This window comes from Sylvia atricapilla, chromosome 1 (assembly GCF_009819655.1).
Source record: "Sylvia atricapilla isolate bSylAtr1 chromosome 1, bSylAtr1.pri, whole genome shotgun sequence".
NCBI classification, from domain to species: Eukaryota; Metazoa; Chordata; class Aves; order Passeriformes; family Sylviidae; genus Sylvia; species Sylvia atricapilla.
In genome coordinates this window covers 62,236,097-62,258,125 of record NC_089140.1, presented here as the reverse complement: position 1 = coordinate 62,258,125, position 22,029 = coordinate 62,236,097, and the positions used below count along the sequence as shown (strand labels likewise).

Sequence of the window (22,029 nt, the reverse complement as noted above, 5' to 3'; positions counted from 1 at the left end):
CCTGCTCCTTGGCTGCTGTGAATCACACCCTTAGGTCTGGAATACGGAACTGCAAGATTCCCAACTCCTCTTGCACACAGGGACAGCTTATAGAGTGAAATTTTAGTCTTGACAGAATAAGATGAGCACCATCATTAAACACTCAGATCTAAAATTACACGGGTGCTTGACTTTAGAGTTTAGATTTTTTGCTCCCTGCCCCTCCAACGTGAAGAAGGCAATTTTTTTAATGACATTTTTCACAAGCAGAAGCACAAGGTTTTAGATATCAGCTGCTATGCAAATTGCTCTCCCCAAACAGGTTAATTTTGGAGGGCTTTGATGAGTGTCACATCTAATATGCCTTGCTGCTTTCAGTTTTACCTTGTCAGGGCTCGGATGGGAGCTGTGGTTAAAAGCTGCACAGAGCCCCAGTGAGAACGCAAGGGTGTGCATTGGCTGGGAGCTGACAGGGTTTAAATAATCACCTGCAGCTGAACTGAGTCTCGCATGGGAAGTAGGAAGTGCTGCGCTCAAGCTTCCTGTATAAATAAATGCAGCTTTCCCACAGCTACTGCACACAGGCTGCGACGTGCGTTTAGGATCTAATGGCAGCGCGCACTTAATAGCAGGGAGGGGATGATTCCTCGGAGTGGCAGAGGGGCTGGGAGACGAGTCCTGCTGCAGTCCTTAAAAGTGTGCAGCTGTCAGATACCCAGAGAAGAGGAAGGGCGTGTGAGAGCGATCTGCTCCGCTCCTCACTGCGAGCTCCGGGGCTCTGTGACATCGTGCTTCTTGGGAATGCCGGAGTCTGCGTGCGGCCACTGAAAAGTCACACAGCTGGCAGCGAGCGCTGCTCTCTTTTCAAGGTATGTTGGAATACAGCTTTCGCTCTGTTCTTTCCTTAAGAGCCAAGCGTACCCTAAAAGAACAGAAAGCCAGCGTTTGCTTCTAATGGAAAAAAGTGGAAAAGGTGGCTTTTTTCTTTTTAAATTTTTTTAAAATATATATATATTTTTTTTCCCTAAGGTAAGGAGTAGAATGATTAAATAGCTAAAATAAATGTTATTTATGGTTTGGCTAAAACCAAACTCTGTGGTGCTTAGAGCTGAGGCAGAAGGAAAGCTTGGTGTCCTGACTCTTAAAGGCTGAAAATAAATAGACATCCCCAAAAGGGCGAAATGACTTTTGTCAGTGTAACTTTTGAAGAAATAGCTGTGTGTAGCGTTTAAAAATGCTGCAGTATTAGGGTATATCTGTGTGCAAGGCAATTGCTAAAATGGCATACTGTCAGTATGTTTTAGTTTAAATAGAAGAACTTCTTTCATACTGAGAAAATACCGGATTAAGCTGGAGGAAGCCTGACTTTAAAATGCTGATACTTCCTCCTGGTTTAAATGCATTTCTTTTGCCACAGTCTCACGCAGCTGCTATCAGGAAGGAAAAAAATCTGTGTTGTAAGTGTTAACTTCTAATCCGTGTTAATGTACACTTCTAATCTGCTCAGGGTTTAGGGTTATGTGGTTTATGTAAGCAGATATAAAATATACCATACTTTTTTTTTTTTTTTCTTGTTTGCATTTAAAATTTTTTGACACTAAGAATAGACAACTGCATTTACTGGAATGTTTGCACTGCTTTCTCATCATAAGGCTTTCTCAGTACAAAGCAGCTTTAGTAATGAAGATGTTTCAGTCTAGTTTATTTTAAAGCTTTGTATTTTCTGTAATACATAAGCACTCTGCTTCCTAACTGCATACAGCAATATCAAATATCTTCCTTCAGAGAGTATCTCTGAAGCAATATCTTCCTTCAGAGAGCACTGTAAGTTGTAAAATATTTAGAATTACTATAGTAAAGAGAGCATTGCAGGGTGTCTTTGAATCCTCTTGGTCAATAGACACCAAATGCTTTAAAGAAGTAAATGTTAGCAGAGATACAGGCTGTGACTGAAATCCCCCCCATGCAGCTTTCCAACTGCCTGTGAGCAAGCAGAGCAATCTGATATGTTTGGCTGCCCTCAGCCTGAAGGACAAGTGGTCTCGGTTAAGGGCAGGCACTGGGTTTGGGATTCTAATATTAACGGGAACAGAAGTTTCAAAATCCTGTCCTTAAATATTTTTCAAAACAAATATATTGTCCTGATTCTTGTCCTGCATAAGACTTGTCTGTGCTTGAATGTGAGTGGGTGTCTGGGTTGTTGCTTTAACATGAAAGTGGCTGAAACCCTGCCATCAATGAACGTGAGCTATTTTGGAGAAAGTACTGTGCATTGATAAGGGCATGGCTGCAGTTATGCTGCTGAAAGTAATGCTTTAGATTATGCATTGAGACTTGTGTGTTACCAGAGTGTCTAAAGCTGTAGTAAAGTGGAGTTACTCTTTCAAAATAAACCAGAGCTACTCCAGAGCCAAGCCAGTATGATGAGGATCAGACTCCTTTTCTCCCATGCATCTCACTGTCTGATGGGGATATTTCACACAAAGTCCTGTCTGCTCACACAAGGACACAGAAACCTCCCTAGGCTTCATGTGGAACTAGCATTTGGCAACCTGGAGTAGTTTCTGTTCCCCATGCTGAAGTATATTCTGCATGCACCTCACGCTTGTGGGCTTCTTTCCCTCAGATGTGACATTTTGGTGATTATGTTTGTATGATAGTAGGCTTTGGGGTAAAAGCTAGCAATATGAGTAGCAAACAATATGGAGTTTTTTTCTCTCTAGCTAGGTTCTTGGATTGCACTCTGTTCTCTAAATGCTTCATATGCTGTGTAGAAATAAATAGTGTGGAAGTGGTTGTCTGGCCTTTCCATTTTAGTGGAGGAAAGTATGTACTTGTCCATATTATTATTGTGAGTTTAAAACACAACTGTGAGAAGCAGCAAGCCAGGCCATAGGGAAACAAGCAGTGCTAATGCTGAACTTGGTTTGCAGCTCATTGGTATGCCTCTTACAACATCTGTGGTGTGAGCCTGAGCCCTGTGCCTGCAGTTCACCCTGTTCAGACCTTTCAGTGATTTTCAGTGGAGTCTGTTGATTTGATGTAGCTCAAGAGAATTGCTAGAGACTTGCTGTCCCTCTTCTGGAGTGGGGAGTTTTCTTGAATGTGCCTGAAACTTCACAGTGCCCATTGGTTTTACATATCAGATCTACAAATATCACCTGGGCTAGTAGTACTGTGATACGTGAGACCATAATTACAGCTCTGGGTCCATAGATATCTCAGGCACACGTGAACAACATACTGTGGCAGGCTGCCAGTGATGCTGTGAACTGAGTCCATCAGACCTCCTTGCATATCCTAAAGCAGACATTGGCTTCAGCTTCGTGAGGCTGAAATGATTCCGGAGCTGAGCTTTTCCTCTGGTACTTGCCCAGAGCTGGGTACAATTCGCTTCTCTGGCTTCTCCATGCTAAAGTGGAGCCCAATATAGTCCACTTCACAAATTGTCTTCTTTGCCCTTACATTCATTGCATTTGAAAACTAATCATCCTTTGGTTTGCAAAGGGAAACATTGAACAAAACAAGAAAGAACAGATCCAAAGGGAAAGACAGCAGTGATATTAAGCTCAGCCTCTAGCATTCTGTATTTCTGCTGAAGCATAGCTGAGCTCCAGTGCTAGACTATGAGCCCTCTCACTTGACAGAAGCACAGGTCTGAGGGCCATCGTACACTGCAAATTTACCTAGTGTTGGACAAACATTTACAGAGATGTTTGTGCCAAATAACCTTCTGCTGATCAGTAAGAAAATATTGTTCAGTAATCGTTCTGTGTCTCTTCTAAATGCTTTCTGCATGGAGTTTCTTCCTGTGAATTTCCTGAGCTTGTCGTAGACACAGCCATCATGGGTACTCGTTATACATGCTTTTTGTTGGAAGGAGAGACAAGAGAGCATAGAATCGTAGAATGGCTTGGGTTGGAAGGGACCTTCAAGACCATCTAGTTCAAACCTACCTGCCATAGGCAGGGACACCTTCCACTAGACCAAGTTGTTCATAGTCCTATCCAACCTGGCCTTCTAAGGAAGAGATATCACAGCTTCTCTAGGCAGTCTGTTCCAGCATCTCACTGCCCTCTGAAGAAAGAATGTATTTCTAGCGCCTAATATTCATCTCCGCTCTTCTAGTTTAAAACCATTCCACTTGTTCTGTCACTATCTGCCTGTGTAAAAATTACTTTTCCTCTTTTATACACCCCTTTTAGGTACCTGAATGCCACACTGATGTGTTCCTGGAGCCATCCCCTCTCCAGGCAGAACAGTCCCAGCTCTCTCAGCTGGTCTTTGGAGGAGAGTTGTTCCAGCCCTTTGATCATCTCTGTGGCCCTTCTAGACTGCTCTAACAGGACTATGTGCTTCCTGTGCTGAGGACCCCAGGGCTGGAATCATGATTCCAGGTGGGGTCTCAGCATAGTAGAGGGGCAGGATCCCCTCCCTTGACCTCCTGCCCACTTTGCTTTTGATGCAGCCCAGGGTGTGGTTGACATTTTGGACTGCAGGTACTAATGATGTTGACTTATGTCCAAGTTTTCGTCCACGGTAGCCCCCAAGTCCTTTTTGGCCGAGCAGCTCTCAATGAGTTCTTCTCACATTTTGTACCTGTGTCTGGGATTACCCTAACCCAGGTGCAGCACTTTGCACTTGGACTTGTTGAACTGTTTAGCTCTTATGCACCCACTTCTCTAGTTTGTCCAGATGCTGGTTAGGAGACAGAATACAGAATCACTTTTTATTAGAAGGAAAAATTACCATTTCACTGTCGTGCTCATGCCTCTGCCCTTTAATTGAGACTGTCAGTATTTGTGTCTGTTGCAAGCTTTTCTGCCTTTCTCTGTTGTAAAAATGAGGAGAGGATGGAAAGTATAAGACATGAGTCATTACTCAAGGAGTGGACGTTGTCTGGGTATCTGACAGAGGCTTTGATGATATTCATGTTTGGTTATACAAACTGTTGAATTTTCAGATAGACAGGAATGGAACTTAGTGATCTGAAGACATTTATGTGTTCTATATATTTTCAAAAAGGAAAAACCATTGGAAGAGAAGAGCTGTCTATTTTCAGGGATTGGAACAATTCCTTTGAGGCTACTTCTGCTCACACTCTTATGTACTGTATGTTGCTGTGGCATGGGGGAGATTTCTTTGCATGTGTATATATATAGCTGCGAATAATTCAAAATTACATGCTCTAAATCCCTATGTACATAGAAGGAAAAACACATTTCATGACAACTAGCATCCAGGCTAATTCTTTTGCATGCAAAGAAAATTCCAGAATTAAGTAGAAGCAGTGCCACGCAGGCTGGCAGTGGTTATGTCTGCGCAGTAGATGGGAGAGTTCATGTGTTCTGCCTGTGATTAATTTTTGAAGCATTCTGATGGATGTGGGGAGATGGCGAAGGAAAACAAGCACAAGCAGTCTTTCCCCCCTTAAAAAAAAAAAAAAAAAAAAAAAAAAAAAAAGATTACAAAGCTGTAGTCATTGGGGAAATCGAGCTGATCCTGTGGGCTGTTTACCATTGCACTCACTGGAACATTTTTCATAGCAGCGGCACTCTGCCAACCACTGATACTGGAACTCTTCCCCATGGGGTTTACCCATTTTAGGGCTAAGATAACATCCATGGGCCAGCAATAACTTGCTTGCTGAAATTTTGCACAATGGAGGAGATGCAATCTTGCACCCTCTTGACCTCCTCGCATTTGCACTGATGGTTTCAGTGGTGGAGATTCTTCATCACAGTTTCCACAGAAAATCTGTGGGAAAGGCAATCATACCCTTTGCCAGGAGTGAAGTAGAAGCCACATACATGTACGTAATTTAGACAATACTACTACAAGGACATGTATTTTTTGGATTGGTCAGTGTTTTTGTTGCAAATACCCAAGCAGTGTGCATGACTTGAGCAATTTCAACCCCCTTGTTAACTTTGCTTATCACGTTTTGGGAGGATGGACCAACAAATTTAAGGAAACAGACACTTGCGAAGAGTCAAGAAGAATTCTTGACTTTTCTCTAAATTCTGCAACAATGAAGGCAAAATGCTTATTTTGCCTATGGGCAATAGTTGTCATGGTCATAATTAAAAGACCAGCTAGCAGAAAGTTTCTAGAAAGGTTTTTGTAAGTCTGTCATCCTATAATATAACAAGTCTATGAGTTTTCAGTTCTACTTACTCATTTTTCTGAGAGTTTGGCAAGTGGGGTGGCTTGTTTCGAAGATAAGCTCCCAGTTGCTTATCTTTGCACACATAATGCACAGGTCCATTGAAAAACACTCCTTTGGAAACACTCCCATTGGCAGGACTTTGACTGCATGGCTAAGATCGTGTAGAGACTAGCCAGTTGTTACCAGATGCTGAGGCACTTGAGACTGAAATCTTGTATGTTTACAGGTGCTGTTCTGCCTTGTAATTATTTCTGTAATGAATGTTGAAATTTGGAATTGAAGTGAGGGAGTGATGAATGCAAACCTTTAACTGTGTTTGATGGACACTTCTGGTTTATTACACATCTGGATTTCTAAGTAGTTGCTTCCAGCCCCTGAGAAATTAACTGTGTTCCCTGTGCTTGGCACAGTACAGGCAAAAATCTTGGGAATGCTTGGAGCCTGAAGCACAGAGACAGAAGGGGGATGTGGGAGAGGGCAGGGCAACCATGAGACAACCTTGTGTTGTGTGAAAGACAGTGTCATCAGTCAAACAGCTTTTTTACTCAGGTTTAAGAAAATGTTGTATTTGTCTTACACTGTTAATAAAATGCAGAGCAAAATAGATAATGTGTGTTAAAAAGGTTTATTTATAAAAAAGGGGAATATACAGTTGTTTTAAAAGTACATGGCTGTTAAAGTTAGTCAAGAGTGTAAGACTAATAGTAGTTGAAGATATTTTTGCTATTCCAGCATAGTTTGCAACTTCTGTTCGGTAGCCTGTATGTGAGGCTTATCAGAGGTTAGAGGTGCCCAAAATTCAAAGCCTGGGCACATGGGGCTCCTCCACACTGGAACAGTAGGCAACATGGAAGAAATTGCCTGCAGCAGAATTCCTCCCAGGATCTCTCTCCCAGTGTGCTGGGCTCTTAACTTTTCCCATGCATTGGCTGGGAAAGAGGGGGATGAAGTGTGAATACTGCAGAGAGATGCTCAGTTGGAGGATTGTCACTGGTGCTTACTTCTCCTTTTTGCCCCTGCAGATCTGGCCAGAGCTGGAACTTGTCCTCTCCTCATCTCCAGTTGCCTTTGGAAGGACTCATTGAGGAGCTGGCAGAGGAGTGGTTTAGGGATACACTCTGACTAGTTGAATTACCAGTCATGAAAAGCAGTAGTAATAGTTACGTCAATAAATGTGTTTAGTTTCAAAACAGCCCTATGTCCAGGTCCAAACCTCTACTATTGTTTCTTCCCAGATTTCAGCATAGTCAGTAGCTGTTCATGTTGTCTTAATGGCAATGACTTATGTTAGAGATAGTGACTTCTCCAAGGTCTAATCCTCAGATTTGACTCCCGGTCTTTGATTCACTGACTGTCCTTGTAGCTCAGACTTGAAAGTTACCACTGGGCAAGCTTTCTAAGTCATTGAGATACATTTTCATCAAGGGCAGTTTTCAATGTTTTAATTGTTTTGGTTACCTTGAATAACATATTTACTGTATAATAATGAGTGGTTTATTTGACTGTAAGATTAGATGGGGCAGATTAAAATATTATTTGTATTAGTTTTGTTCACTGATCAGTCACACAAAAATTGTTATAGAAGGAAAATTGATTTACTCAGTTGTTTCTGTTAATATAAATCTAAAATAATTAAAAGTGCTTTTCAATGCTTGCAGTGAAAAGTCTGTGGGACCATATTCTTGCAAGTTTGCACTTTCTGTGGCTTGACAAAACAGAATGACAGAGATGTTAAAGGTATCATCTTATTGCAAGCACTGAAAGAAAAATGCTCAGATCACCCCTTCTAAGAATAAACACATGTTAATTTTTCTCTTTTTCAATAGATGGCTTTCAGTACATTTTGCAGAATTCAGTGAAGGATCAGTTTCATTGTTCCTGTCAGTTGAGTTGTTCCTTGGCTTCTGGCAAATTCTGCATACTTCTCTTGATGGCAAGAATTTTCTTGCTGGCCCTGTGGAGTTCCGGCTTTGTGTCTCATCTCTGTTTGCCTTGACCTGCTTGCCTTGCAGTCAGGATGCTGCTTGCTCCAGACACAGCTTTGGCAGTGTCCAGCCAGGGGACCCCAAGAGCCTAATTAGTTTCTTGTTAGAAGAAGAGTGCAAACTACAATTGCATGAAGCTGGTCCCTCTGTTTTCCACTGCTTTTCCATTGTTTTCCACTGCTTTCACTTTAACAATGTGTGTTTACAAATATCTCCTAAAAATCCTTGCTGTTAGAACAAGCCAATGTTGCAAATGTCTTCTGAACACACCCTATCTAAACTGTAAACATTCTAGCTCAGGGATTTAGCATATCCCAAGGTTTTGTTATCTGGTTAACAAAAATAAACATTTTTTCTGTGTCAAAGGCAAATAGTTACATCTGACTTCCCATTCCAGTTTCAGCGGTCAGCTAGGCAAGTTATCAACCCATTTGACCTCCCAAAAGCTCAATTCCTTTTACTTAGTAAATGCCACAGTTACCAAAAGCCTTCATGTGGTCTGAAAGAAAGATCTATAATTTGTAATTTTGAATAATTTGTTTTTATTTAATAGTGGTATATTACATCTTGTCAACAGGATGTTAAAAGTAAAGTGCACCAAACTAGTTTGGGTGGAAATTCCTTGTAGCTTAGCATTAGCATATGCTGCATAGTGTCATTAAGAACAGAGGATGTTATTTAGAAAAGCTTTAGATTTTAATCTCAGACCTGGTAACCAGTACTTGGAATTGCAGTTCATATAATTTTGTTGTTTGAATATGTTTTGGAAATATTTGGAAATGTTTGATGCCAAAACACTCTAGTTCTCTTGTCTGGCTGCACTTTGTTTCACTGCATTTTGGGCTGATCAACTTTGCCGAGCACTGTGACCAGGATGAACATAAAACCTTAGGAGAATTCTGCTGTTGACCTCATGCAGGACCAGACATGTCACCATAAGACTGTCCCTGGGGCCAGCACCATCCCACTGCTCAGGCACAGTAAGGCTGATACATTTGGGTCACCCTGAGATACAAATCCAGAGGCCTGCCCAGGACTCACATCCAGTAGATCTGGTGCAGGAAGCCGTGGCTTTCCAGCCTGCCAGTGTTGATAGAGCTGTGTCCTGAACTTTGATATGGCCTAGTTTCAGAACTGAGTGAAAGTGGAGGCTTCTGCAATAGGGTCTGACCTCATGTCATGCAGAATGGATTGCTCCCATCCTCATGGAGTCAATGAGTATTGCCATTGTGTGGCTCCTGTCAGTATTGGAAAGAGTTGAATACCATGTTTTGATTATGCATTTCAGTTTAGTAACAGGCTGAGTTATTTCTCTTTAAGTTGAGAATTTTTTATCTTTACATGATCCAGAAGTGTTTTTTCTAGCTCCCTTCAGCTGTGCATAGCAGCATTTATTTCACCATTAGCTCATTCTTGGACTCTCCTGCTTTTTAAGAGTGGAAGGGGAAAACCTCACTTTTTTTCCCCTCTTGCAAGGAAATCTATAAAGTATTCCCACAATTACAGAGTCACATCTGTTTGAGAAAACAAAATATATTCTGCTATATTCAATTAATATTCATGGTCTTGCAAAATACCCCACCTCCCTGAGGGACATATTGACATAGGGTCCCAAGAAGTTGCTGTGAAGAACCAGTGCTCTAAATTTTCGGAGTTATTCATACCTCACAGTATTATAGTATGCAACAAGTGTACTCAGAAAGCCTTGTGGAGACTGATGTATGTGTGTCCTAGTGGTGTTTTGGTTTATTAGAATGTTTTGGAATGATTGGGTGCCTGTGATATTTTGGGAAGCTGTTCAATGTGTATTATTGTATGAATACTGAATTACTATAGTCAGTCCCTTAACTTTTTTTTTTTTTTTGTGCAAGAGGCTTTCCATTCACTGCATTCCTTTAAAAGTATTTGATATCATGCTAGCAACCAAAAAATAAATATATGAAAATACTCCATATAGCTACTGCTTCTTGAACAGCAGTGCAAGGTTGTTTTTTTTTTTTTTTTTTGCTTTTTTTTTTCTTCTCTTTTTCCCCCCAGACATTCCAATAAAAACAAGTGAGAGAAATTGCCTTTGGTATGTTCTCATGTACCAACATACTTACTTAGGCTGCTTGTCCTTTAAACAAGTTTTCTGACAATAAAAATTTTACAGTGTAAAAATCTGTCATGAAATATTAGACATCTGACTTTTCTTAAGCCTTGCTCAAAGAGAACAGATATTGAAATGCCTTTATTCTCTCTAATGCTTCAGCTTGGTAGCGTATTATGGTAATCCAAAAATGGGTTCTTCTCATACGTGCATGTAATCAAGTGCTTGCTGTTTTAAGGCTCAGATGTAGTACAGTAATTCTTACTATATTAAAAATATATTTAAAATGAGACCTTCTATTTGTGGATCTGGTTGCATTTTTTGAGACCATGATTTCAGAAAAATCTAAGTACTTGTTTAACTTCTTAATAACCTCATTGCAATAAAGCAGAACATTCAGGCTTTGATACACAGGAGCACTTAAACATATGATTAAATGTCATTTTTGAAGATGAAGGCTTTTTTCAATTGTGGCTTTAATCGTATGTTTTACAGCCTAACTGGATCACTGCCTGATAAGTAATACTGTATGGATAGGCAGCTCTCTGTAGGCAATGCATATTGTAAGGAGAAGTTGAATGCACCGAGGGTTAATGGTCTGCCTGTAAGACCACAGAAGCTCTAGTGCACTTGACTCAGGCTAATTCTCTGAGCAGAGATGCTGAGTTTTAAAAAAGCTGTCTTAGTAGTGAATTTTGAATGACATTATCTTGAAAGAGTTGGGACAGCTAAGGACTTGTAACCAAAAGTGGTAATGATGGCTTTTCACTGAAATTGATGGAACTGGGGATTTCTGACAGCTGTCTTCACAAATCATAATTTCTTAGCTCAGTTTATATCTTGTAATTTGACCCCATTATCTTAATACCACTTTATTTTTTAAATCTTTCTGTAATTGCTCTTTTTCCCCAAGGGCCTAATTTTTAGCGTTGGTTTTGAACACTCACGCTTTCCAGGTAGTTTTCTTTTTCTATTTTATTTTTTAAAGGGGGAACCTTAGTTATGGGAAACAACAGAATCCTGAGTGAAAAATGTCAAACCAGGTTTTTGTCTGGCACTGAAGTAATTTCATAATGGGTGGAGTACTTGAAAAATCTCTAGGGCATGAGAAGGGATTACTTGCAGTGCTTGCAAATGTTTCTCCAAGGAGTTTTGTAAATACCTGGTACACTAAATAGGAATGTAGCACACATGCTGTGAGTGTGTTTTGATGTTGGTGGTGTTTTTGTTTTTGGTGTGGGTTTTTTTTTTTTTTTTGTGGAAGGGGGAAGTGGTATGCTAGGTATTAGACCCACTGTATCCTTATACCTCTTCTCAATCTCACCATGTTTATGCAAGCGCAGATGCCTGGATGCTGGTTTACAGGTGTACTGGGGCAGAGGGGCCTCACAGGTCTCACCCTGCCCACAGAATGGACATGTCAGCCCACAGGGGGACACACATTAAGGACCTTTTTTGTTCCGTTGATGTTTCCTGGAGCAATGTGTCTCATACTTGTGCATTTCTTGGCTTCCTTTAAACTCTAATTGCAGGTAAAAGCATACAGCTTGACTAACTCCAGCAGAATTGTTTGTAAAAGCAAGACTTGAAGTAGCCTCTCTGAGAGCTCTGTTTTTGCAATTGGATGCAGGATGTGAAAAATGAAAGCTTAACTTGTGGTGCTGAACATACTCCACTCATTCTCCTCCAGCTTCAATGCAGGAGGCTGTAATGATGCTATGTGGTATTTCTAAGTGGTGAAAGTCACATTCAGACACTTTTTTTTTTTAGTTAAATACAGTGAGTTGGTTGCAGGCATACTGACAATGTCCTGATGTTGCTGCTTAGGAGACTGGCTTGTTTTCTCTATTGCACATACAGAGTAACTTCTGTTCTTTGGTAGTAGTCATGGTTTGAGGCAGCTGGGCAGACTCAAGTGAGTCTTTGTGTGACTGTAACAAGGATGTTACCTTAAAATTCCTGCTTACAGGGAAAGTTTCAGCAGTAGGTTGTATCGATTTTTGATACCTCTAAGGAGCTGGAGTTGCTGTCTCCCAGACACCCACCCAGCAGCTGCTCTCTCACTCCCATCACAGGGAGTTAGGAGTTTCCCCTTCAAGACACCAATGCCAGGATTAGCAATGGGTACCTGCCTAGAAGCAAGCATTGCAGATACTCGCTGTTAGAAAGTAATTTTCAAGGTTAGACATTAGACACTCTGGTCTCAGGAGGCCCTGAAGGCAGACAAGTTCTGCATTCCTCCCTCCAGTGCTTTTCTTCTGTTTCGTATTTCATTCAAAATCTCCGTGCTTGTGTGTTAGTGTTTCTGCTTGTACTTACCCTTCTCAGCGCCTTATGCTTTGAGCACACTCTGATGTTTTCTTGCCTTATGGGCAGTGCTGAGATGTTTCAGTGCTACAAGAAAGCACAAAGCTTTGTCACCTCCCAGAGACAAAGCAAAAGTGTCCTCAGGCGGATGAGTGAAATGGAAATTTTGACAGGTCTGAGTGCTTGGCAAGCTGGTGTGGTCCTGGTGACTGTGCAGTTTACACCCCCACAGCGCTGACCCTCCGTAACTCACATTCGTTGAGACTTTCTGGTCCTGCCTTATCCTGTGGCATTAACACCACCAAGGGTCACAGCCAGGGAAGTATGAGTCTTCTTATGGGGTGAGCAGCATACAATTTAAGGAAAGATGTCCAATTTCCTGGAAATCCTGTGCAATGTAAAAGGATTACGATCTGCGTGAGTGTGAGTGTATGAAGCTGATAGAAGTAGACAAAAAAAGTGGATCCTCAGAGTTCCTGAGTGTTTGCGCATGCTGGGGCCACTTTGACCTTTCCTTGCCATGATTCACACTGATGCAGGATTCAGACCCGTGTATTTCTCTGGATTAGAATGCCCTCAAAGAAGTGTTTATTCCAACTCCTGTATTCCACAGCAGCTCACAGGAGCCTGTTGTTCAGTGGAGTTTTTTTTGTGGAGTTGAGGTCCTACACTTAAGTTTTAGTGACACATCTCTTGCTTTGTTTGGGATGCCTTCCTAAACAGGTCATTTGTGTTTGTAAGCATGGAGGCGAAGGTTTTAATGCTTAACAATGTGTTGTATTTATATGAGTGTCCATTGTTTTTCAGAAACTTTCCATTTACTTTAACTTCCGATCACTTTTGTTCACATAACCAAATATGGAATGGTCTTTTACTTTTTGTTCCTAACTCATTCTTCAGTGACTCCCTCTTCCCCTGCACAACACATACACCCAAGATGTTTCATTTTCAATCTAACCTATTGGCAACTCACTTGTAATTACAATAGGAATTTTAATCCTCTGTAAAGAGGACTGATGGATGTGTAATTAAGTAATGACAGTCTGTGGGATAAGCATAGCAAAGTGAAAGCCATAAAAATTCAGAGCAACTAAGGTGGAACTTCACAGCAGCCCTGCAGCACCTGGAAAAGTCAGTTCTGCCAGGCTGATAAAGTTGAGGAGATAGTTGGAGAGCTTGAGAGAGGACAATGCATTTTGAAGTATTGGGGAAGAGCAAGAGTAGAGGTTGGGAACTGGAGGAAAATGTGACTTTCTTTCCCCATTGTTACCACCAACTGATCTGATGATGATGAGAATGAACCTCCCCTGCAGACCTGATTCCAAAGCCCAGCTGCTGTTGGATGGGGCTACCATTCTCCATAACCCTGAGCTCTTCCCCTGGCAGCAGTAGCACAAGTCCCAATTCTAATGGGCAGATACAAGGACCAGTGGGCTGGGTTGCTCTGGGAAAAGGAGCAGGCCAAGCAGGCTATGTGTCTGCTCTCCCTTTGACAGGCAGGTGTTCAGCACTAACAGGATGGCTTTGCCTGTGCCAGCCTGACCCAAAGAGAGCTGCTTGTGGACAAGCTGCCCTCTCAGGGACCATAGAGGGACTGCTCTTTCTGGTGGCCACAATGTTTCCTTCAAGGGCTGAGCAGGCAGAACATGGGGCTGTCTCCTTGTTCTCTGGCCCTGTTCCCTTGGTTTGATGAACTCCAATGGAGTTAATGAGGCTGCAGTGAGGTCAGCCCACCTGGGCTGTCTGGGGGTGGATCCTCTGACGTGCCAGGCTTGCTTGGTGTTGTTTGTTGGAGATTTCCACACGGTGCTCTGCCTATTTTAGGGAGAACCTCAGCTGTGCTCTGGCATCCTGGTGTGAGAGAAGGGTGAATGTGTGGACAGAAAGAGCAAAACTGAATTGAACCTACAGTCTTCAGGGATGAGGGTTATCATCAATGACAATGGGATATCATGAGTATCTACAGCAATCACACTGTGGCACTAGGTTGCTGCTAGCACAGAGCGATATATCAGGAGCCTGCTCTTCACTGTCACACTGAGTGCTGGATTTAGGCCATCTAAAATTAGCCTCTAGCCCTAAACCTCAATCATACACCTGAATCTTCCTACAGATGCTTGCATGCAGGGTCATAACCCTTTTAGTTATAAGAAGAACACTGACTTTTGAAACAGCTATATCCATTTTATATCCATTCCCACATCCTGAAATATTCCTACCTGTTCTTTTGTGCATCTGTCCTTTTAGCACTGCTGCCTTTTATTGTGTAAATGCAGAAATTTCAGATCGGTGCAGAGCTCACCTGTACAGATGCAGCTGCTGTTGAAAAGCAGCCTGAGTAAATGTATCACAGTTCTCCTAAATACTGAGATAAGGTCTAGTACGAAGGTTTAAATAACAGGTAGTTCTTGATCTGCCTTAGCCTTTCCAGTGACTCAGTGTTCCCCCCCACCCCGCTGTGGTAATTACAGAAGATTGTTGCAGTTCCTGACTCTGAGGGAGGCTTCCTTCTAAGGCTTCAGGCCATGCTGGAGCTCCAGCTCTGTAGCTGTACGGAGCAAATTGTAAGGGGCAGGCCCCAGGACTGCAACAAGAATAATGTGGAAATAGTGTATGCTATGAACTAGTAATAGCAAGGCACAAAAAGAGAATTTGCTTTGGATTTGTGGTCAGGGATTTGGTTGCCAAAATCTTTGCAACCATGCTCATATCTCTGTGTGCTTACAAAAAAAGCATTCCAAAGTACAAATCTGATAGCTTCTCTGACAGGCTAGGCTAGGAAACTGCCAAGTGTAAAAATTAAAGAGGAGTAAGTGTTCTCTGACCCAGATTTGTTGTGGTTTTGTGGCGTTTGAGGAGAAAGTGTCTTCTGCAGATTATGGGAGCGCAGGGCATGAGACTTTGGGGACAGGCCTGGGGATGGGCTCAGCTGTAAGGTTATGAGGTGGGAGCCTCAGGGAAAGGTTCCACTAACTCCATGAGCCCCATCATTCTCCCCCTAGGGAGGAATTCAGCAGGCACTGCAAGTCAGTATGTCACATATGCATTGACAGTCTGCAGCTGCACTGGCCACTCCTGCAGCCACAGAATGGCAGCAGGGATGTGCTGCCAAATATGACCTGACAGCCCTACCCAGAGGGTGCTCAGGACTGCAGGAGAGGCCAGCAGAGGAGGACCAAAGGGCTCAAGTCTCTGGTTTGCCTCATGAGCTGTCAGATACGACAGGCACATTGATAGCCTTCATTGATGTCACGTTCATGCAGCCTTCATGCAGCTCTTCAGATTTAGTAGAACTGCAGTATTGGTGCTGCTGCAAGCAGCTGTGCACAGCTGGCCGTCAGGTCCCTGCTTGTAAAATACGCATGAAGGTTGTCTTGCCGTCAGCAAAGTGCATTCAGAAAGAGATCTGTGGAAGTTGGGCCAAGGTTCTTAGAAGGGGGGAATGGATTTTCCTCTGGTAAACCCCACTGTCTGTGCTGAGGTGAGTAAAATCTGCAAACAGGATTTGCATTGTTTCAACTGAAGCACAAGGATATTCTCTTTAATTCCTTTTTCAGTGTTACTGTGTAAAAATGAAGGTCTTGAGATGTTTTTATGATTATGGTGCAGTGTTTTCATATGCTTAGGCCAGAAAGCATTACATGCAGGCATGACATTTCCATTTGCTACTCATCAAGGAAGAGAAATTTCATCCCCAAGCACTGCTGTGACGTGTTGTGAAAACATGGCTCTGGTGAGCAGCTCTCTGTCAAAGTGCTAGTGTGCTTGGTTCACAAACATCAGTTAAATGCCTCAGGGGTCTATGAAATAAATAGAAGAACTGGATGCCAGGATGTGGGATGCACAAGAGCTACTTTTTGGCATCATTAAGGCAATGCAAAAAAGAGGACTGCACATGAAATGCTCTTACTCATTTGGTTTTAAGCTGCAGCCCTGTATGAAGTAGCACATGCAAGCTGAAGCCCTTTGCTAGCTTTGGATGCCTTCACTACGCCTCTGGCAAGAGTGCCTGCTCTATCTCAGTGGCAACTCATGGAGAAGGTGGAGTTCATGGTGCCCACCACCTGCATTACAGAGTAAATGTTTGAAGTGCTTGCCTAGAAAGTGGGAATCTGTTCTTGTCTTGCACTGCCTAGGGGAGTTTCCAAGCCACCAACATTCCCTGGAAATGTGTGGGTGCAGTGAAGACTGAAAGATCCCATTTGAGTGGGAGGAGTATGAGTCTGAAACTCATTTGAAAAAGCATATATATATATAGATATGTATGTATGTATGTATGTATGTATGTATGTTTTGGTTTGTGTTTGTTTGGTTTTTTCTTTGTTTTGATGTTAAGCAGCCGACTGAGGTGCTTTGTGCCAGCAAGGTAAATGTTCTCCAAGAACCCAGCCTGTTCAGATCTTTTGAGGAAGTGTGCTCTCTTTGTAAATTTTGAATGGTCTGAAGTTGAGATTGGCCCCAAGATGCTGAGTAGTACATTTGAGTATGCAGGTACTTTCATGGATCTGAGATGTAAATTCTCAGAGCAAAGAGCAATGGAAGTGACTGCATGGTTTGTGTGATGTTTCAGCTGCTGATTTCTCTTTTCAGGCTGAGTGCACCATTAATGACTGAATGGGCTCTGCTGGGACAGCTTGTCCTCACACCATGACAGCTGACAAGTCAGAAGCTGGAGAGTTAGCTCTGGAGCCTCTCCTCACTTGCAAACTATGTCTCTGTGAATATTCCCTGGATAAGATGACCACTCTTCAGGAATGCAGCTGCATCTTTTGTACAGTGGTAAGATCAGTGCCTTTACATTACAGAGGCAGGGTAATGGGAGATAGAAAGAACTGGGAGATGGGATTGCTTGTCTTGTACAAGAAGTATGTGTTACTCATGCTGACACAGGGTGCTTTTCTAGAGAGCATTTGGTGTTAGCCTGTCTTGCCTTATTTAAAAGGTTTCTCTTGTTATTTTGCTTTTGATAATTTGTAGTTAACATATGTTCCCATAGCAATTACTAGTAAAACCCAGTAATAAAAGGGAAAAAGATGCAGTTTAAGAGTGTTGGAGAACAGACACAGTCTGCATGCAATCTCAGTATTTACTTTTTTCTGAAGCAAAACCCTGAAACATCATAGGATAGCTGTGAGCTTTTGTTTCCCTGCTATCCTTTTTTGAGTTCTCAGAGACCTTTAAAGTCTTCTATGTGACTTTTAAGGGCAATCAGAAAACCTAAACAAAAATGGCCTGTTGAACCTTTGCCTCAGTGCTGCAGAGATGTTGTCCAGGTCATGCATTGCCTATAGTAGTTACTAAGGACTTTCTGGCCTGCAAATTCAGATCAAATAAAGCTGGTGGAAATGACCGAGGGAGAGGTTGAATGAGCTGATAAAAGCCCTACAGATAGTAGTGCTCTTCTGGTCTCTTTGTCAGCATGGGAAAAATGGACCTAGTTTCTCTGGTGATAGTGACTTTGATGTACCTCACTAATGATAACTAATGTACCTGATCTGAAAACAGGTCAGAAGTCACTGGAGGATGTTGGTGTGATGGTTGTTTTGTTGTTTGTTTGCTTGTTTGTTTTTTTCTGGGGGGGGGGTTGTGGGTTTTTTTTAAACTCTAGAATAAATGTACTTGATTTTGTTTTTTATACAACAAATTGTGGATGAGCATTAAGCAGATATGTTTAAGTTTTACCCTTGATTGTTAGAATTAATGAAGAAATTCGATATTTGTGGGGCCAGCTAGGGTGATAATATCTTCACTTTTGCTGAATTTAGGGTAGCTTAAACAGGAAGAAAATCTAGCTGTGTGTTTCAAGAAACTAGGATAAGATTGATTAATGTGAATTTCAACCTGAACTTCATGAAGTTTATTTTCTGTACTGACTTGCACAAAACATTTCTGTACGTTTCAGTTTGTAACAAAAGTTTCAAGAACACATAAAAGGTAGGTGTGAAGATACTGCTTTAAATAAAAAAAAAAAAAAAAAAGAAAATTGGAGAAGTTGATACTTTTACAATGGTCCCACTTCTATCCAAGAACTCAGTGTCTCTGATTTAGGATCATCAATGGTACATTAACCTTAGTGTTAGCTGGGTAGAGTAATAACCCTTAGGGAAGGGTGGGCTGCTGAGGATTGTGCCAGGCAGAGCTGGACTCTGCACTCCAACAGGACACTGGCCAAAGGGAGAGGTCAGGGATGGCTGGGGATGTTGCTGTGTCCACATGTCCCATGTTGGTGCCACAGCTGCCCCCACATCCATATGCTCCTTCCTTGGCCAGAACCAGGAAGAGCGTCCGCGGTGAGCTTGGTGCTCCAGTGCTGTTCCAGCGACATGGAGGGTGTGGTCACTGCTATTTGGCATCTGTGCAAACTTCACTGACTTTGAACCAAGAGCTAGCCATGAGTGAGCCCGAGTGCAGCTGGGAGAAGCCTTTAGACACGCTCTATTTATTTCAGTGGGCATAATATGTCTCAACTGTGTTTATGCTCCAAGTCCAGCCTTTGTTTGACTGTTGTTTGTGTCCCAGCGTCCTCCCGGTGGATGTGTCTGGGCTGATGCATGCCCAGGCACGTAGATCTTGCATCCTATAACAAAGAGGGCTCTGGAAACTTTTAACCTGGCTACATAGCTTTCTGTCTTGAAGCCAGAGCAGGTTTTGGGAGGCCATATGAGTTGCACTTTTGGGCAGCCTCCAAAAAAGTAGTGTCAGGACTTGCATGGGGGACTGCTCAGGGCACAGCCTGCTGCAGCTCTACTGGTGTGCATGCCCTAAATTTCCTCTCACTCATGCCAGGACATCCAGGTACTTCACACTACACTTAAGAAAGATTTTGGGGTAAGAATATCCACTGTGAGCTATGGGAGTTGAGCACCAATCAGTTTTGCAGTTTTTCAGCTAGCATTGCTCTCAGCTTGTATAGCTTATTCTTCTGTCACAAAGTGTAATTTTATAGATCCAGGAGTAGTATTAAACTTGAAATTGGAAAAGACTTGACATGGACATAATAGGTTCTGCTCTAATTAGCTGAAACCATTGCTTTTGTTAATTTTTTGTTCTGTGTGGAGTCTTTTTTTTTTTTTTTTCTTCCTAACTGTAATTGTGATGCTGCAATGATGATTGTTTTTCACAGCATTTGTGGCTGTAGAAATAATTGGAAATTGTTACTGTTTAGATATCTGTGGAGGTGAGGTTATATTTCCTTTCCATTTGTAGCCTGTAAAACCAAGGCATTCAAACAACTTAGAGTTGTGTACAGCTAGTTTTTTCAGCTTAGAAACTCTTGCAATAAACAAAATACTCCATAAAAGCTGTGTTCTAGCCAAAGTAAGTAAACTGTGCTTTAGAATGCGTATGTTTGCATTTTGTTGGAATGTTGTAGTAGGGCAGGAGTTTTTCAAATAACTGTAAACATTTTTACTCTCTCTGTTCTCAGCAGAAAAAGCAGATGGCTTGCAGAACATACTTGCCATCTTACTTGGTAGCTCAGTCAGGTCTGAAGAGGCATCAGCCTTGTATTTTTCTACATGTGTTGCATTTGGCGTAAGATTCCATTGGACTGTGAGATAAAGCACACATTTACACATCCCAAGAATTCAGAAATGGCTGCAGCACACCTAATGACTTGGTTTCATTTGATTTGTATTAGTTTTGAATGAAAGACTGATCTCTGAAGAGAGTTAGGAAAGGATGTGAGATATATTTTATGTGTGAAAGTTTTAAAGGGCTGGACTTTACATTATTCAGTTCATTTCCTGTATCTATAAAACCTTTGCAGAGTACCATGCTGTGTTGCACACTTCTACATATGGATATTCAGCAATATATGTAGTGCTCAAGCTGCACGATTTTATGGTCCCTTTGTCGCTTTACCTTGTCCCTTTCCCAGAAGGGGAGGGGGTCTTACCTGTTCCTGATACTGTTCATCTTGTTTCTTGCCTCCCCACTCATCCTTGTATATTTGGGGGGGATGTCCTTCTTATCAGCAGTCCCTTAGATTTACCTTTTGTTGCAATTTTTTCTTCCTTGGATGTGAAACCACTCAGGTTTTTCCTCCATGGTGGTCACGGTGCTCACATATGTATGTGAAATAATTATACACTGTGTCTGTCCACACCATTATAATGTTAAAAAATACAGTATTTTAGTGCACTTTAGTACTTCTGGGTCCAAAGCATATTAATACTAATTATGTGTTGATTGATCCACTTACAGAATGATACTTTGAATATTATACTTATTTCTAATAAAATTTCCTAAATGTTTGCTCTTTTCCTTCCTTCCTTGCTCAGAGAGCTCTTGCAGTGCCTCACTCAGGTAAGACTCAGGAGTGCTGTGGTGAGGCAGCATCAGGAATAGACAGGCCACCCTCCCTGCTCTTCCTTTGCCGAGTGTGCTGAGTGTTGCCCAGGCTTTGGTGCTCATTAGACTGTCTGGAAACCGTGTGTCTAGGAGACTCCTGCCTTCTCAAAATGTGGCTGAAACTGGGAAACCAGCAGGAAGAGACAGTGAGTGGTGTGACCACGTGCATCTCACATCCCCTTGGCTGGAATTGCCCTGGTGTTTGGCACAGCATACTCAACCTTTTGGAAGAGAGAAGTGCAGGACTAGCAGTAACACTGGAAATACCAAGGGCCCTATGAAAGACTTGGTGTGAGTCTGTAGCCTGTAAGCAGATGTGGAGGGGAGTTTTTAGCAGGTGGCATAAGATTGCCCTGGTGGCAGTGGTGACAGGAGGGAATCAGTGCAGTGCTGTTGCAGAAACATGCTCTTAGGGGTCAGTAAAAAACACAGTGTTGGCTTCTCCCTGCACACCCATTCTTCCTGGTTTTGTCCTTCCTCTTTTCTTCCTCTCCTCTTGAGCATTTCGAGGCCCCAATGAGAGCCAGGTGAGCAATAAATGGGATTGCTGCTATTTATGTCAAGCAACAGCTCATGTCCATCTCTCTTGTGTGTTATATACTGGCACAGGGTTGGAGATGTTGAAGACAATGTGTAACAAATTGAAATGATGCTTTCAAGTATGTTATGCTGTGTTGTTGGCACAGGTTTTAGCATGATTCACTTTCTTTTTTTTTTTTCCAAGCATATTCTTTGTTGAGTCTTGTACTTCTGAGAAGCATGTGAGGCAACTGGGTTACAAAATGTGCAAAACAAATACTGTGATGATCTACCTGTTTGTTATTTTGGTGCACACAGTGCAGTCCAAATGAGATTAAACTTCATGCAGCCTTAAAAGGAGAAGTCAGCATGCAAGCCCGCTTAACTTCTGTACTGTCTTGTGCTTCTACAAGTAGGAGCTGTTCCAAAAGCAATTGAAGAACAAGATTTTCTGCTGTAGCTTTGTATGACAACAAGGCAAGGGCTAGACATGGGCTCCAAAGGCTCTTTAGCTGATGTGGACAGCGTGGTGCCATGGGCAGCTGCCTGCCTGGGCCTTGGGGCCTTCAGCCTCAGAAAGAGGCTGCTGCCAGCTACTTTTAATAGAGATGAAGAAGAAACTCTTACAG

General features: G+C 42.2%; 1 protein-coding gene across 1 annotated transcript in view; it reads left to right on the top strand.

The window, feature by feature from the left end:
• Positions 1-288: 288 nt before the first annotated feature.
• The window catches only part of RNF144B (ring finger protein 144B), a 52,804-nt gene continuing 31,063 nt past the window's right edge, over positions 289-22,029 (top strand). Inside the window, exons 1-2 of the mRNA XM_066324009.1 lie at positions 289-848; positions 17,120-17,308. Of these exons, the coding sequence (XP_066180106.1) occupies positions 17,144-17,308 (165 nt within the window). The 5' untranslated portion in view covers positions 289-848; positions 17,120-17,143. The remainder of the gene's footprint in view (positions 849-17,119; positions 17,309-22,029) is intronic.